Source organism: Oryza glaberrima, chromosome 1 (genome assembly GCF_000147395.1).
Source record: "Oryza glaberrima chromosome 1, OglaRS2, whole genome shotgun sequence".
Lineage (NCBI taxonomy): Eukaryota > Viridiplantae > Streptophyta > Magnoliopsida > Poales > Poaceae > Oryza > Oryza glaberrima.
Window position 1 is genome coordinate 11,520,917 of NC_068326.1, and position 18,981 is coordinate 11,539,897.

Genomic DNA, 18,981 nt, shown 5'->3' on the forward strand with positions numbered 1-18,981 from the left:
AAGAGAAGGATCGATCATATCTGATAGAACAACATAATCATTTTTGCCAACCTTTAGGAAAAGAGAGAATATATGAACTGATCTGTTAGGCTAGATTACATACACCCTTTTCTGAAAACACCCTGTGTTTTTCTTTGTCAACAGTGGATGTTAACATGATCATGTTCTGCCACATGTAGGAGTTGGGAATCATTCATCGGACTTCTTCTCTGTACCATGCAAATGTCTCCCTCAAGAGTCAATAAAGATATCGACATAGACTGGAAAAAGAAAGAGTAAAATAACAGAAAGAAACAGAAAACCAACTAAAGTGACAAACGAAAGCTCTTCTTGCATCTCCATGCATGGAAACTAACGAACAGTAAAGTGCATGAGCATCTAATGGGCAAAACAAAAAATTGTTAAACCGTACCTACTCAAATCGCCTTTTTTGTTTGGCTTCCTTAGGTCGTTAGATCTGATGGTACACATTACAAATTTGGATTGTAGCTTTTTCCCAAGTGCATTAGCATGTCCATGCAAAAGCAACCATGCATACAAAAACATAAAGCTTCTATTCCTCTGTTATTTTTCATTCAATTTCACCCGTTCCAAAATGTAGTACTTTAGCAATGAAAGCAATGATACACTCTTCATCATTGTATATGTTTAAAACAAAATATTTTCTAAAATATATATATATGCTTATGAAAATTATATCATAACAATCTGTTACTATTATTTTTGTATTTTAAGCTAGCCTGAATATTTTCCTTGCATTAGTGAGTTAATTAATTCATTTCTTTAAGGTTGACTGTATTCTTTCAAACTGCTTGCTCAGTTCCATATTAATTAAGTGCAATTCTAACATTTGAAGAATAAATGCCCCTCATTAAATGGATGGGGTTAAGAGTGTGGGAAGGTTCGTACGTAGAGAGTAAGATGAGAATAAATTTGACTAAAGAGTGGATCGAGGGAAAAATTATGAATAAGGTGACACTTTGTCCTACAATGGCACTTATTATGAGATGGAGGGAGTAGTAAGGAAGCTAGCTTGGTAAAATTCTAGGTCCAGCACTGTGCTTACCTGTATAGAAGCCTCAAGGAGAACTTTTATAAGCGGACGTACATGTAAGTTAAATAACATTTGGATAATTTTTAGCTCGCAAGATTAAATCAGTGGAACAAAGAAGGCTAATATATACTCTCTCTGATTTTTAATACTTTTAATAGATGACACTATTTAACTTTGTAGATCATTCATCTTATTAAAAAAAAGTTATGTATTTATCATTTATTTTATTGTGACTTGGTTTATTATTAAATGTGCTTTTAGCATAACTTGCATGTTTGCATATTTCAAAAAAATAAGATAAAACAAATGGTCATATGTATATTAAAAATCAACAATATCATCTACGGAGGGACCTATTTTAAATTACAAGAGCTTGTAGTGCATACATTACACGGAATCTATCCTTCTATCTCTGGGAAAAAGAAAAAAAGCTACATTAAATTAAATCAAACAAAGCAAAAACAACGTGCAACCATGCATATGGCCGTGTTGATTGTATATGGCGTGGTATCCTACTATCCTAGCTACACTTGCTAGCTTTTTCCAAAGGCTCCTTCAATTCATCATGCTCCCACTCCCCTAGAGAACTGTGTGCAATGAGATAGTACAAAAATCACTGGTATATACCCCCTCTATCCCATTTTAAGTGCAATCATGATTTTTCCCGCCTAACTTTGATCGTCCGTATTATTTGAAAATTTTTTGAGAAAATTTAAAAAACATAATTCATGAGTAAAGTATTGTTCATGTTTTATCATCTCATAATAACAAAAATACTAATTATAAAAATTTTTTAAATAAGACGAACGATAAAAGTTGAACACGAAAACTAAAATGGGACAGAGGGAGTACACTATAGTTCTATATAAACTCTCACATTATTGTTCCAATGTGGTCTCACACTCTCACCACAGTACTAATAGCTAGCTAGTTAGAGCTTGCTTGGCAAAAAAATGGCCGGTCAGCGTGTGGTGGCCGCGGTGGCCGTCGCTCTGGGCGTGTGCCTGCTGCAGCTGCCGGCGGCGAGCCGCGGCCAGCTGCAGGTGGGGTTCTACAACACCAGCTGCCCCAATGCCGAGACGCTGGTCCGGCAGGCCGTCACCAACGCCTTCGCCAACGACTCCGGCATCGCCGCCGGCCTCATCCGGCTCCATTTCCACGACTGCTTCGTCAGAGTATGTTTCCAAGTTTTAGTTCTAGTTTTTGATTCAAACTAGATCGTCAGAGAAAGCGGAAGAATTCCGTGGTGCTATTTTTCATGTCTAATTTATGGATTTTTTTAATGCGGTCTACTGTAAATTATAGGGAAAAACTCGACATGTGCAATAATGCAACTAAGGTTTTTTTTTTGCTGTCAAATATGATAGCGAAATCTTGAAAAGTCTTAATCCGTCATCAGCTAGTGAACCCCAGCACACATAAGAGAGGCGTAAAGTCCTCTCGAATAGCAGAAAAGATCAAAGTAAAAAAAGAAGTGAAAGCTAGCTCTCATCAAGAGTCGAGTCAAAGAAAGCGTCCAGATAAACAGGATAGAAAATGACATTCGCATACATGTTCCGTTATTCTTCTACCTGCTCATCCTCCCCAATATTCTCCGCTGCATTTTTCTCCTCCGACTTTTCCGGTCCTTCACACGCAGATCTCGATGACACGGAAACAATTAATATTTTTAACCTTTATTTATTCAAACACAACACTCAAATTGTTATAAAAAAAACAACATTTATATAGTACTCCACGAAATGGTAGATCTAAACTACGCATACATAAAAAGAAAAGACAAATCCAATGTATTGATAATACCTAGCACTATTCACACCTGAATCTATCTTGTTTTTCTCCCGATGTGTAAATTAAGATTATAGTTATTTTTAGTGGATTCATAAATGTTACTACTTTACACTCTCAATTTTATTTTCTAAAATTGTTCACAATCATTCATATTAAATTTGATTGAAAAAGGCATGCAGGACCTTCGAGGGATTAGAATCAATTGTTGACTATCGCTTCTCACGCATGTTCTCTCTGGTCGATTTCACTGTGCAAATGGTCCAGCTAGCTAGGATAGTTAACTGAACTGTATAGTACTCAGACTGTCCAAAGAATAATCTAATCCTAGTTGTGAACCTGGATATGCGATGAGGATTTGTCTTTCTTTTAGATGGGGATCGATGTACGTCGTAGGTAGGAAACAGGTTATTCATAGTTGAATCTGTTCAGATAGTGGATCCATGCATGGCAACCTGAAATTAATATGGTTGCTTGTACTCATGTCCATGCTCAATTGTCGGCATTTCTTCTAGATTCTACTACTAGACAGATTTCTGGGAGAAATCATTATATGGAGGAGATCGATGCCAGTTAGAGATAGTGACTGGCCAACTAATTCGCTGGACTTCTCTTAGAAAAAAAAACTAATTCATCGTCGTCAGACATAAACGTGTTCAACTTGAACCTTCAATTAAGCCAGCAAGTCGGAAACCGCTGCTGGATAAACTACGGGATACGGCTAGTTTTTGTGAGCAAAACAGATTACCCACTTCGTAGAATTGTACAATGTTTTTTCGGTTTTGCTAATTCACTTTTCAGAGTGCGCAACCCGATCCACTAACCGTGGGCCACCCAGGTCACATTGGACCTGCTCCACTACAGGTCCAACCGAAACCACAACTTTAAATACTAGGCCTACACAACCAAAAAGACTAGTCTGATGGGTGAGAACTGCCGCTACCTTTTAAGTCGTGCTCCCCCATCATCAATTAATTATGTGGGACTAAACCTAACAATATGATAGATTTTTGAGTTTCTATCTTTCACTTTTTCATCCACATGATATTGCATCAATATTCATGTTTTTCAAATTACACTCAGTTACATAGCACTTACACTCATTTATATATACAACACTTACACACTTAGATTATGTAGCACTTGCACTAAGGCACAATGCACCAAAATTAGATTTTACAACATTTTTCCCTCTAGATTTACGATTTTTGATATGCTTATGTCTTTTTTGGGTTATTTCAGATAAAATGGGCTATATCATTAGTTAAAAATTATATAAGATTTAGAGCCATAAATCTGTTGCAAGATTAATAGGTATTATCACTCCTAACTAAAATTTAAATTTTAAAATTGATTTTGGGTTTTATTTTTCTTCCTAGTCTATTTTGCAGCCTACTAGGTATTTAAATTGCAAATAAAATAGATATAAAAATTTATCTATTTTTTTTTGTTGATTCCTTCATACTTTTACAACTTAGGACATGCGCAATGTATATTACCCAACTAGTAAGTAAGATGGATCCCATGATCTGGAGGTAGTAAGCGGTAACACTTCTCACATGCTTATATGAGTACAGTGATAAATAAAGTGGGGTACACCTAAAAAATCATCCATCCCAACCCTCCTTTATCAAGATCCTGTAAAAATATTTATATTTTATTTGGTTGTTGTCGGCAATAGCATAAATACCGGGTAGTAACCACTACCTCTTCCCACAATGTTTACTACTTGGTAGTAAGCTTGCATTAAATATTTGTTACCGGTTTTTTTTCACATTGTGGTTGCTCTTATGAACGCGCGTATCTCAACCGATTCGATTATATTCTTACCAAGGTAAACGAAGTCTCATATCTCACCATTTTACACTAATCAACAGTATTTTTTATTTACTTTCTTGCCGGTTTTGTGGCTGCCAGGGTTGCGACGCGTCGGTGCTGCTGACGTCGCCCAACAACACGGCGGAGCGCGACGCGGCGCCGAACAACCCCAGCCTCCGCGGCTTCCAGGTGATCGACGCCGCCAAGGCCGCCGTCGAGCAGAGCTGCGTGCGCACGGTGTCCTGCGCTGACATCGTCGCGTTCGCCGCCCGCGACAGCGTCAACCTCACCGGCGGCGTCTCCTACCAGGTCCCCTCCGGCCGCCGCGACGGCAACGTCTCCGTCGCCCAGGACGCCCTCGACAACCTCCCCCAGCCCACCTTCACCGCCGCCCAGCTCGTCGCCAGCTTCGCCAACAAGTCGCTCACCGCCGAGGAGATGGTCGTCCTCTCCGGCGCCCACACCGTCGGCCGCTCCTTCTGCTCCTCCTTCCTCGCCCGCATCTGGAACAACACCACCCCCATCGTACGTACATAGCTCCATCGCCGTCGACCTCGCCGCCATTGACCATCTCGCCATTGACGGCGGCTCACATGGCGGCGGCCGGTGTGTTCGATCGTGTGCAGGTGGACACGGGGCTGAGCCCGGGGTACGCGGCGCTGCTGAGGGCGCTGTGCCCGTCGAACGTGAACGCGTCGACGCCGACGACGACGGCGGTGGACCCGAGCACGCCGGCGACGCTGGACAACAACTACTACAAGCTGCTGCCGCTCAACCTGGGGCTCTTCTTCTCCGACAACCAGCTGCGGGTGAACGCGACGCTGAGCGCGTCGGCAAGCAGCTTCGCGGCGAACGAGACGCTGTGGAAGGAGAAGTTCGTCGCCGCCATGGTCAAGATGGGGAGCATCGAGGTGCTCACCGGCAGCCAGGGCGAGGTCAGGCTCAACTGCAGCGTCGTCAACAACCGGTCGTCCTCCGCCGCCGGGATGGAGACGTCGTACCACTACTACTCCGGATCCACCATGTCCGTCGACGAGGTCGCGTCGAGCTGATCGACGACGAAGTAGAACCTGTTTGGTGTTAATTAGGATGTGTGTATCCCACGAGGCCACGACGATGCAGAAGCCGGGAAGATCAAAACAATTCTATGATGTCTGGAAGAAAAGCGTGTGTATGTAAAATTTTATATATTTTGTCTGCATACATGCTGTATGCGAGTTATTTGCCGTGTCATTTAGTTTGTAACGCTTGATGCAACCATGTTCCTTTCAGCTTATCAGTCCAATTATCTCCACAAATTATTAACGGCACGCTTTTAAAAATACAGTTTCTCAAAAACTTTCTACGTCACCATTGTTTAGACCACCAATTCTAAACATTTTGTTAGGCTGAGTAACATATAACAAGCAGGGTGCCCCATGCACGCTAACACCCATATATATAAAATTATGGAATTATTTCTACACGTAATTTTCTTTAAAAACTATTAAATATTCATCTCTTTGTCTTAGGATTTGGAAATATTGAACCTTATTATCATTGTATTTTCGATTTTATATATCTACTATCTTAAAAACAGAGTCGTTCTCCTTCTGTCCTCTCCTCCTAACATGTGCAACGCATACGTACATATTAAAAGTAACAACCCTCCCTCTCTAATAATATGGGCCTAACCCTTCAATGTATAGGCTCCCAGTCTATTCCTAATTATATAAAGAGATCTCTTATATAAATCTGATCCGTTATAACGTATGAGCATGTAACTTGTAGCTTTTAAGTCATGCCAGCCACTATACTTTAATTCTTTGCATCCCATTTATTGCTTGTGTACCCGCCACAACTTCTATTCATCTTACTTAAACCTTTAAAAAATCAGATTCTCTTTTTATTTTGTTTAGAAGTCCCATCAAATGCAACCATCCTACTCTACGGCCCATCATTCGACTTGCCCTCTTAATAATATATTAGAATTTATTTTATTTTTTATTCTGGATTTTAATTAATCACATGTAGTGTTCCATATAGTATTTTCTCTCGATATTCCTTATTTTTAAGTTTAAATTTTAGTTATTTCTAAATTTTATTACTACTTGAACTTTCATTTTTATTTTTCTAATTTTCGAAGTTATTTTTATTCTAAATTTTAATTAACAGCATATCGTATTCTAGATGGACTGTTTTTTTAGTATTAGATTAAGTTATTTCTAAATTATATTTTTACTTGAACTCTATTTTCCTTTACCTTTGATTAATATGAATATTTTATACCGAATTTTAGTTATGTATAATTTTATTTTTACTTGAACTTGTACTTTATTTTTCTAATTTTAGATTTTTTTTCTAAATTTTAATTAATCTCATGCTGTAATATGTGTACTGTTATTTTAATATTCCTTATTTTTTATTTTGAGTTTTAGTTATTTCTAAATTGTACTTCTACTTGAACTGTAATTTTAATTTTTATCTGATTAATGTGAAAATTTTTAGCCTCCATAACAAATGTTATATGCCTTCTTTCAATATTTTCTTAATAATCTAATACATAGATATTTAATCCACCCCTATATAAATAAGTAGATTGTCCATAAGCTTTCACCGATATTTCATCTAAGAAGAACAACACCACAACGAACACATTGTAATCTACCAAGGCCCCATTTAGAATAAGGGAATTTCATACCTTTTTTTATAAAAAAAATACTTCTCAGGTCAAAAATATTTTATATTTAGGATAAGATTTACTCAACCTTTTAAAACATTGACTATAAATAATTTATTGATTAGATGCTTAGTTTCAAAAATGGTATGTGTACATTTACTTTGAAAACTATTTTTATAATAAATTGAACATATTAGATTTTATAAACATGTTCTAGTATAGAATTAATAGTCAAAGTTTTTAAGAATCATGGCTAAACGTCAAGTATTTTATAACTAGCTCGAGTATATATTATTTTTGTATGGAGATTAAAATTTAAGTGACACTAAAGTCTAAAAAGACCTAACTGGAGAAAACTGCACAGAAGTTGACATGAGCAGGAGAGCAAACATATAACGAACGATTGAATGGAAGAAACAGAGAAGGAGCAGAGGAAACGGCTAACTCAAGAAAACTAGTACCAGCTGGCAACGTACGGAAACGAAGAAAATTAGCACAGTCGTCCTGGCTACCAAGGACTGGAATTACTTAGGCCCCGTTTAGATTCCAACTTTTCTCTTCAAACTTTTAACTTTTTCATCACATCAAACTTTTTTATACATATAAAATTCTAATTTTTTCATCACATCGTTCTAATTTCTTCAAACTTTCAATTTTAACGTGGAACTAAACACAGCCTAAACTAGCGTACCGTTTAATTTCTAATTCAATGAGACAACGGATTGATTGTTGGGTCAAAAAAATATCACAAGGACAACTATTGCAGAATTAATATTACTCTACGACCTGCAGAAAGTATACAACTTTCTTTCCATTTTCAATACTCAGGGATGAGTATAAAATGCTGTGTTCGGTGGGTGCCTCCCGTGCACGCAAAATAGAGTGATGCATTTTCTAATGATTAATTAAGTGTTTACTATTTTTTTAAAAAATGGATTAATATGATTTTTTTAAAGCAACTTTTGTATAGAAATTTTTTTCAAAAAGCACATCGTTTAGCAGTTTGAAAAGCGTGCGCGTAGAAAACGAAAGATGTGAATTGGAAAAGTTGGGAAAAGAACTCAGCCATAGTCCTTCACAAAACATTCCACAAAATACATTGAGATTAAAAAAAGAGTAAATTGTATCAGCGGTCCTTAAACTTGTAACGAGGTTTCACATAGGTCCACAAACTTGCAAAACGCACATCAAGATCTATAAACTTGGTTTAATGTATCATCCCGGTCTAAATTTTTGTTTGACCATAGTCTTACCTACGTGGCATGCCACGTGGACAATGACATGGATTTTGATATTTTTTCTCCCTTCTTATCCTTTTTTTTCCTATACTTTTGCTCCCTCCTATCCCTTCTGCCGCTGATAGGTGTGTTAGCGGCAGAAGGGAGAGGAGGGAGGAAAAGTAGAGAAAAAAAGATAAGAAGGGAGAAATTTTTTTAAAAAATCCATGTCATCGTCCACGTGGCATGCCATGTAGGCAAGACCACGGTCAAACGAGACTTTGGACCGGGATGATACATTAAACCAAGTTTAGAGATCTTGATATACGTTTTGCAAGTTCGTGGATTTAAGTAAAACCTCGTTACAAGTTTAAGGACCGCTAGTGTAATTTACTCTTGAAAAAAAAACTTCTTTAAAAACCAAGATTTTTTCTCGATTCTCTTATGAATGCAAATTTCTATGAGAATCCTACAACTTCAGAGTTTATACAGAAGAGTACTTTTAAGATATTATATTCTTGGCAGGGTTACATTTTTCTATTTGTCTAAAAATAAGAATCTAGGACCTTAATTTTCATGCACTGAAAAGAAACCTATATCCTACAAATTACAAAAGAATCAATATAGGTAGGAGAGCAAATAGAACAAGCTAGCAACTATTGAAACAAGAAAAAGAGAAACCGTAAACAAAGATATTGACAGTGAGATAACAATTCAGCACGCAGTAAGGCAATACGACCTGAGCTAGCGTATACGACCTTATTTCCCATTTTCAGAATTTAGAGGTGAGTATAATAGTCCTTTGAAAAAAAAAATAAAGACCATACTTGTTAATGAGGAATTGGTTAAGGCTTCTTTAGAACATGAGAACTTTTCCTACTTGTCTTCGGAACTTCAACGAGATGGAATCCTGCTCGACTTTACACGAGAGTGCTAGCTTAATAAAACGAACTTTAGGTATAGGGTACAAAAAACCATCATAAACTATTTCTACATTGAAAAGGGAGCGATCGAGCTGTGTAGAAACAACAATCAATGTTCCCGACTATACATGCATATGCCTGTAAGCAAAAGTGGATATTCCCTAGGCTTCATTTTCTCTTTGATAAGAACCTATAACCACATATATATATATAGCCGCAAAATAATTTTGGGCAATTGATCGCTTCATGAGGAAAAGATTTTATTTATTAGGGGCTAGCTCTAACTGTGAACTTGAGGTGGTTGCATGGTCGTCCCTCAATGACACGTCATGGGAACAAGGAACCTTGCATCGGCTTCTTTCACAATACGTATCAGAAAAAATTGTGTGTCATTTTACTTTAACTTGGCATTTTCTCCGCAATACTCCCTCTGTCCCAAATTATAAGATCTATACTCACTCCGTTCTAAAATATAAGTCACAACCACCCTTAACCTAAAGACTAAGAAACAATTATTATTATCTCCTAGTTTAGATCACCCTAATAAATATAATGCATGCATCTAATAGAATTAGAGATCTTGAGGGTAGAGGATTTAAAAAAGTAATAATTTAATAGAGAGGAATTGCTAATTAATTGTATGTATGCATATATGCCTTATATTATGGAACATCAAAAAAATAGTTGTGCCTTATATTATAGAACGGAGGGAGTATTATTTTTACACGGTTTTTAATAATATACTTTAACCAGTATTTTATTTCATTCTATGATCCTACTAAATATGGAATTAGCATCACATGAAAGTACTTCAAAATATGAATCCAGTGATATAATATATAATATACTTAGTATAGATATTATGCTTAAAAAAATTAGTATATATATAGTTAGTATGATTATTAGCTAAAAGCTACCGAGTTTTATTTTTCCACAAAGTCCTACTAACTCCTCTCCAACTTCTATCACTCCACTCCCCACTTCTCCTGCTCCCTCTCATCCTGAAGTTCTTCTCCCACTCTCGCAACAATGAGGGAGGTGGGCTCCAGTGAGAGCGGCAATGACGGCGGGCTCGAGCGGTGGCGGCGTGCTCAGGCGATGGCGGTGGGCTTGGACGAGGACAGCGGTAGGTGAGGACGGCGGGGTCGGGCGAGATGGATCATTTCAGTGGTGGCGACAGGAGGGGTGGGGTCCGGTGTCCCCTCCTCTCATGTGCGGATCCGGTCACCACTCCCCTCCTCCCCTCCCCCTGCGTGTGGATCCGCCGGCTGTGGTAATAGGAGGGGCGACGATGATGACGATGGTGGCAGCAGTGCCCTCTGGTTTCTAGGGTTAGGGTTTTGATTTTTAGATTTTTATTTTTGTGATTTTTCTCTTCGCGGTTGGATAGCTTTTGTACTCGCATTCAAAAATCTAATTTTACATAATGAAGACGGATCATCCACCCAGGTGTGAAAATCGATTTTAACTGTAAGAAAAAAAAATCGATTTTGTAAGTAGTGCAGGTACCTGCATATAGTCATAAGTCCGTGACTATCTGCCACTGACGTGTCCAGCAAACTTAACACTGATCTGACCCGACCAACGCGCTGCGGTTCGTCGGTTGGCTTCACGAATTTGCTTTCCTACAGTGTGAGGTGCCAAATTGATCCACTCGATCCGTACCATCTTATATAGTACTCCCTCCGTTTCACAATATAAGATTTTTTAATATTGTCTATATATATTTAGATATTAATGAATCTAGATATATGTATGTGTTTAGATTCATTAACGTTTATATGTACGTGGGCGTTGCTAGAAAGTCTTACATTGTGAAACAGAGAAAGTAGTACAGAGTGCTCCGTATGATTCGTTAATTATTTCAATATTCCAAGGGGCCAGCTAGCTACGAGCAAGTTTAATAGTATAGTCCACTACTAGTTTCAAATCATCCAATATAATAGCCAATTCATACAATAGTTGCTTACTATATTATTAATACCTGATCCCATCTGTCATACACACATTACGTCTTGGAGTCTGTGTTGCAGTTAGCTACATATCTGCAACCCACTGCTCTTCTCTCTCTTTCTTTATCTCTTTAAAATATGTTTATAGCTGGCTTATAGACTGATATTGTACCTGCTCTAAGCGATTCACTCTGTTTCAAATCAGTTATTGGCCCTATTTAGGGGAGCTTAAAATTCTGAGAATCTATTGGTTGGTAGTCAGCTTCTGAGAATATGGAGAAGCTGGGTTTTTCAGCTTCTAGATTCTAGTTCGTTTTTTAGATTTTACAACTATAGATTCTTAGAATCTAGGTGACAATCTAGACCGTTTGGGGGAGCTAGAGATTATGGGAGAAACTACAATAGTTAGAAGTTCTTCCAAATAGACCCATTGTTTCACGATTATTCTAAGTCACACATTCGTAAATTTGACCAGTAGTTCCTACAAATTAATTATAATAGCATATGATTTATATTTTTCAGATTTACCATTTTCTTATAATAAAAATAGTTTACATCTTTGGCTTTCAGATTTACAATAAGAAATGATTTCATAATATATACTACACTATGATTTTATAATAGTTCATAAGTTGCTAAACTATATAAATTTTTAAAATTGATGGTTAAAGTTAGAACATTTGACTTAGACAAAGCTAAAATGATTAGTAAATTTGAAGAGTAGCAGCTAGCTAGCTACGACCTTTCTCTCTGACACTTTTCAATGACAAAATCAATTAATTATCACTAGGATTATGAATTAATTGTGATCAACAGAAGAGCTAAGAGCAAGCATAATAGTGGGCTATAAGGGCAGTCCTAACTCTCCACCTAGAATGGTATCTATGGCATTAACTACATTGTCATGTAGTACTTTTAGCTTATGTGGCACTATGTTAATTAAGAGAGAGTGAAGAGAGGAAGAAACTGGGTCTCATGCAAGACATCGCTTCAACACGAGAACCTATGCACTAGACACTATCAAGTTTTGCATTGGGAGATAATAATGTCTTTCATAATAGATGAAAAATAAATATGATTGGTAGAGAAAAGAGATGATGTATTTATTAATGGCCCATTTTAAGAAACCATGGGTTGTGGAGTGTAGTTTCTATTGTGATGACTTATTGACATGGTATTATAGACACTACTTATGGACACTATGGGTTGGGACTGCCCTAAGCAAGCTATATGCTTATGTGGAAGAGAGAGATAAACAAAAGTGAGAAGTATTGGCTCTCATACAAGAGCTAACTACACACAAGTTCCAAGAAATATGCATTAAATTCATAGTGAGAGAAAAAGAAAGGATGAAAAAAATAAAGATAACCTTTATAGCCAACCTACTATACATATGTTAATTTAGCTCTACTATTAAACTTGCTCTAAGTAAGCAGACACTGCAGCCAACCTCTCTATAAATGCCGGGGCTAATGGCTACCATTTCGAGCAATCTCTCTCTCACAGCTACACAAGTGGTAGCTTACTCTAACCTTGGTTAATTATAGTCCATGGCGAGCTGCAGCAAGTGGCTGGCCGGGCTGATGCTGCTGGCGGCGGCGCTGGCGTGCTCGCTGCCGGCGGCGAGCCGGGCGCAGCTGCAGGTGGGGTTCTACAACACGAGCTGCCCCAACGCCGAGGCGCTGGTCCGGCAGGCCGTCGTGGCCGCCGTCGCCAACAACTCCGGCCTCGCCGCCGGCCTCATCCGCCTCCATTTCCACGACTGCTTCGTCAGGGTACGTCTCTCTCCAACTCGTACATGTAAAATAAAGCTGCAGCTTACTTAGTTAACAGCAACTAAACCTTAATTTGCTTTGAACTGATAATTCGGACGAAAAGGTTTACAGTAAAGAAAACTGCAGGGAATTAACTTTTATTAGCATTGATATAATTAAAAAGGAACGGAAACATATATGCATGCTTAGTTTGCTCAATTAGAGCAAGTTTAATAGTATAGCCCACAACTAGCTCCAATTCATTTATAGCCAATCTAATAGTCAATTTATACAATAGTTGTTTACTATACTATTAATATATGGTCCCACCTGTCATGCACACATTGCGTCTTGGAGTCCGTGCTGCAGCTGGCTACAGATCTGTAGACGCTGCTCTTCTCTCTCATCTTTTATCTCAATTAAATATATTTATAGCCAGCTAATAATCTGCTATTGTATGCTATTGTAGCTGCTCTTACATCGCTTCTCTCTTCTGGTCGATCATCTGTACCTAAATTGATGCATCCTTGGTCGATGGAGTTAGGTAGTAGTCCATATGTAGTATTCCCTCTGTTTTCTTTGTGTTTGTTCTGAGTTAGATTTATTTAAGTTCAACTAAGTTCATAAGAAAAAAATACAGCAACACTGTAAATGCTAAATTAGTTTTATTAAATTTATTATTCAATATATATTTTAATAGTTTGTTTGTCTTGTGTTAAAAATAATACACATTTTTTCATGAACTTAATTTGGTCAAGCTTAAAAGAAGCCTGACTTAGCACAGACTTATAAGACGGTTTATAATATAAAATGAAAGATGCTCGTTGGTCATAATAAAACAGATTTGTTATATAGATGTTGGAAGAGAAGATTTTTCCTAAAAATTAACAAGAAAGAGAAGGACAAATCTAGCTACTCGCCTCGAAGGGGCGGCAGCAGCCAGTTAGGGTGTGTTTGGTTGGGTGGATGAGTTCTGGATGAGAGATGGCCGCTCGATTTTTTGTGGTGTTTGATTGGAGAGAAGGGTGGATGGGGCAGCGGGAATATTCCCTCAATATGCTGGATGAGTGCGATTTGGCTGGATGAAGCTATCCAGTTTTAGTATGGGTGATATGTCCTATTCTGATTGGTTGTGGTTGGTTTGATTTTTTGTTAAGCAAGCTCCAAATGATTTTTTCTCCCAAATCGTTTATCTAATTTATGATTTGATTACATCATTACATTTGTTACAATTATATCTTTAAAATAAGATGTCGGATGATTATATTTTGATAAAAATATATGTAATAAATGGGTCCCACTAACTTTTGTCTTTTCTTATCCATGCTATATCCCTCCAACCAAATAAGAAATTGGATCGCCATATCCATACGAACCAAACAAAAAATTAGATCGTCATATCCAACAAAATATGGATGATCATATCCTATTCATGTATGATCATGAACTAAACACACCCTTATACACTGCACCGTAGAAAAAAAAAATCCATAAATCAGTTTTATTAATTGCGTCAAAAAATAATTGTTACCTAATCAATGTGAACCGCCGGAAAATGTACGGTGACAATTCGTTTGAACGGTAGCAAGGACACTCGTATGAAGATCGATGCTTTGGGAAGCCCAAGTGTGTGTTGTACGTACGATTTCTGGATTTCAAGATACATAGACTTTTCATGGAAGCAGTATGAATGCTGCCAGTTGGACAGTGATAGATCGATTATATTTCTCCATTTTGAAAAAGAGATTGTAGATTCCGAATATCCATTTTTGTATCAAAGAGTACTAGCTAATTGTACCAGAATTACTTGAAAATAATGTTTGTCCTAGGTCGATGGTGATTGCTCGGCCATTCTAGCTAATCAAACAGGTGAAAATATGTGGTTGAAATCACATGCTAGCTTAACTTGCTGGAACATTGAAATATTTTTCTTTTAAAAGTTCTAAGAAATAAAAAACAAATCCCCATATGTAGGGAGGTTGATACGTATTGTGAGACAATCATAGAAAGTTTCAAGACCAAAGTCTACTTTGCTTGTGAGATAATTAGCAAAAACGAGATGTTTCAAGAAAAAACAAATGGTAAAGAAAAAAATTACGATTCTTAAGAAAATACTTTAAGGTACTTAAATTTTCTATAAAAATGATACCACCAGGTACTAATACCTTGAGGTACCATTTTACACCTGAAAACATGATACCTCCCTATACTTTCTGAAGAATGGTAAAATTGTTTGCAAGGAAAAACATATATATATCTAGTTTTTATCTTTTTTTTGTCGTCTGCCAGTTTCATATTAAAAAATAAAGTTAAGTTCCAGCTTAAAAAAAGGAATATGGAGAAGCTTCCTCTTGAAAGGTTTGTCATATATGTGAAATATGGTTTCGAGAACATTTTAGAGACTGGTTTAATTTCTTGGCTTCCAAACTACTAGTAGATAGTGATTACCGCCGTACAGTTACAAATTTACACATCACAGACACATAACATAGGCCTAATCAACAGCTATCTAATTAATTTAGTAGTGATGTTGTACCTTTAGATGCTGTGCATCTGATATGCCGAGTTCGCAAACATGATATGTCAAGGTCTTCTTCAACTTGTATGGCATAGATATTGATGGTTTTTTTTTACCTCATTTATAAGTGGTTTCGCGGGTCGACTCCCTTACACACCGGTGTATAGTAAAAATAAACATAATGGATAAGCAACCTATTTATTTTGTATTATAAGTGGTGATTTCACGGGTTGACTCATTTGCACCCATGTACTCCCTCCATTTCAAATTGTGATCTACATATTTTATAGGTACACCAAGACTAAGAAAAGCTAATAACTCTATCATACTATATTTACTCTAGTAACAAACTCTATGCATGCACCATCTCCACTATTTCTTAGCCAATAGCAAATCAAGATATTACATGTGGGTTATAAATACTCGTGTGCATGATGCATGCATTAATATCCATTTACTTCAATGCCCAAATAACGAATAGACTTAATGAATGAACACAAATATGTAGATAATTTAGGAACAACCTAAAAAAACTATATGTAGATCAATTTAGAATGGAGGAAGTATAGTACAAATAAATGTGGAACCAACCCATTTATTTATATTATAAAATTTCACGGTTGATAATTAATTCCACTTGCATACTTACCCGGGACCTCGGGACCCTGCTACGTGCAAAGAGCACACGAATTGATGTTTCCCCGGTTTAATGGGTTAGCTATAGATACATCAATATGTGAACGGATTAATTAGTTGGATGGACGGCTGCTGTCGTACTTTGTTTGCTTATCTATATCTAGATCGATTGACCAACATTTGAGGATCATGAGTACTTACTACGAACAATCAGACATGGTATATATTCGTTTATAACTTTGCATATAAAGATGGGGGTAAACGTGCATACATATATGCCATTGATCACATTGAGAAATTAAGGAAGAAAAATTTATCGATCTTAATTAAGTCAAAGCATACGTTTGCCATCTTTCATCTGGACCTAATTCTATCTTCCAAAGTCCCTAACTATGGATGGAATATAGGGGACCTTCAATTTGTTAAAGAAAATAAACTAGCTTAACCACTACTTCCCCTCCGTCTCAAAATAAGCTAATCTCGTACTACAATCGTTATACTAGATGGAGGAAGTACACAGTAGTACTAGCTAGTATATCTGCATCGCATGGACGCGTATGCATACACATGTTAATCAGGAGTTATTCTCATATTTATTTACTACTTTCAAAAATCTTATTAATTAATTAATTTATGTCGTCAATGGTTAGGGGTGTGACGCATCGGTGCTCATCTTCTCGCCGAACGGCACGGCGGAGCGCGACGCGGCGCCGAACAACCCGAGCCTCCGGGGCTTCGAGGTGATCGACGCCGCCAAGGCCGCCGTCGAGGCGGCGTGCCCGCGCACCGTCTCCTGCGCCGACATCCTCGCGTTCGCCGCCCGCGACAGCGTCAACCTCACCGGCAACTCCTTCTACCAGGTCCCCGCCGGCCGCCGCGACGGCAACGTCTCCATCGACACCGACGCCTTCACGCTCCCCGGGCCAAACCTCACGGCGACGCAGCTCGTCGACGGCTTCAAGCTCAGGAACCTGACCGCCGAGGAGATGGTCATCCTCTCCGGCTCCCACACCATCGGCCGCTCGCACTGCGCCTCCTTCCTCTTCAAGAACCGTGAACGTTTGGTACGTGAGAAAAGAAAACTTTTACATTTACATTAAAAGGATGTCTGCATTTTGTTTTCGTGCCATCGAAATAATTACTAATTTTTTAAAATAATTAACAATATAAATCAGTACTCCTGTATTACCAATCACAACATATTCCTTCTATCTCATAAAAAAGGTTTGTTTTTATGAGACTAGGTTCGTTTTCATGAGACAAAAGAAGGATAAGTTTAAATTTAATATCTATGTATACATAATATAAAAAAACATGACTATTTAAATAATACGTAATAAATGGAATATATAGAAAAATATCAGTTTTACTATTAGCTAGTTTCATTTTAATCGTACAAAATTCTTTTCCGCACACCATTGGAAAATTCATGTTTGATGATCTTACGGTGATATACTGATATCTAATTAATGATACAATTATGTGCGATCATTTTGTAGGCAAATGGGACGATTAGCCCGGCGTACCAGGCGCTGCTGGAGGCGCTGTGCCCGCCGACGACGGGGCAGTTCACGCCGATCACGACGGCGATCGACGTGAGCACGCCGGCGACGCTGGACAACAACTACTACAAGCTGCTGCCGCTCAACCTGGGCCTCCACTTCTCCGACGACCAGCTCATCCGCAACGCCACGCTCCTCCCCTTCGTCGACGCCTTCGCCGCCAACGAGACGCTGTGGAAGGAGAAGTTCGTCGCCGCCATGATCAAGATGGGCAACATCGACGTGCTCACCGGCGCCCGGGGGGAGATCCGGCTCAACTGCAGCGCCGTCAACCCGTCGTCGTCATCCTCCGCCAGGATGATCGAGACCATCTTCCCCGGCGCCGGCGGTGAGGTCGCCGCGAGCTAAGCTATATACCTTGCTGACCATATAATATACGTCATATATATGATGATGTAAAATTAATAATGCATGACCGCACTTGCACTGTGTGTTGTACGTACGGCCAGGGCGGGTCGTCTGGTTTGTTGATAATTGATATGAAGGCTTTGTTTGCACCTACTTGATGTGTGTAGTAGGGCAGCGTATCGTATGCACACAGCTAGGTAGATGCACTCATGCACACACCTATCCTAAGCCTTTGGATCAACATCCTGCGGCCAAGACCCCGAGTGTGGTATTTTTGCAATTAGCCGCCCGCCTCCTCCACTTAGTTTTACGAAAGACCCCTCCACAACTCTCTTCTTCACTCACGCAGTTCATTTTGCAAAAAAAAGGAAGAAGAAGAAGAAGAAGAAGAAGAAGAAGAAGAAAAGAAAAAAAATCGCCCATTTCATTCTAGATCTTGCACAAGCACTCCCACCATTGGCGGAGACAGAAATCTCTAGCAATGGCTTGTATTCGTAGGCAGCGAAAATAACATGCTGGCCATCGATGACGACCTCAATCGACGGTTCACCGGCGGAGACAGCGATCTGGAGCAACGCCGCATCCGGAGAGGCTACCGCAGTGCTGCTACTCTTGAGTATCGTTGTGGCAGAGATTCTGTTCAAGTTTAGTGGAAAAAAACTTTCTCAACTAGTTTAGTGGAAAAAAACTTTCTCAACTAGTTGGCATGTAGCTAATGGCTAAATATCTTCTCACTTATCAGTTGGGGATGA

At 38.5% G+C, this 18,981-nt stretch overlaps 2 protein-coding genes across 2 annotated transcripts; both read left to right on the forward strand.

Annotated features, from left to right (window-relative positions):
* Positions 1-1,959: 1,959 nt before the first annotated feature.
* LOC127773197 (peroxidase 1-like) lies at positions 1,960-5,893 on the forward strand. The gene is made up of 3 exons (XM_052299227.1): positions 1,960-2,229; positions 4,760-5,185; positions 5,287-5,893. The coding sequence occupies exons 1-3, from the start codon at positions 2,008-2,010 to the stop codon at positions 5,710-5,712; spliced, it is 1,074 nt and encodes a 357-aa protein (XP_052155187.1). The 5' UTR covers positions 1,960-2,007; the 3' UTR covers positions 5,713-5,893.
* A 6,989-nt stretch (positions 5,894-12,882) lies between these two features.
* Positions 12,883-18,382, forward strand: LOC127773215 (peroxidase 1-like). The gene is made up of 3 exons (XM_052299244.1): positions 12,883-13,186; positions 16,970-17,383; positions 17,819-18,382. Exons 1-3 carry the CDS (start codon positions 12,962-12,964, stop codon positions 18,227-18,229), a joined length of 1,050 nt encoding a protein of 349 aa, XP_052155204.1. The 5' UTR covers positions 12,883-12,961; the 3' UTR covers positions 18,230-18,382.
* Positions 18,383-18,981: the final 599 nt, after the last annotated feature.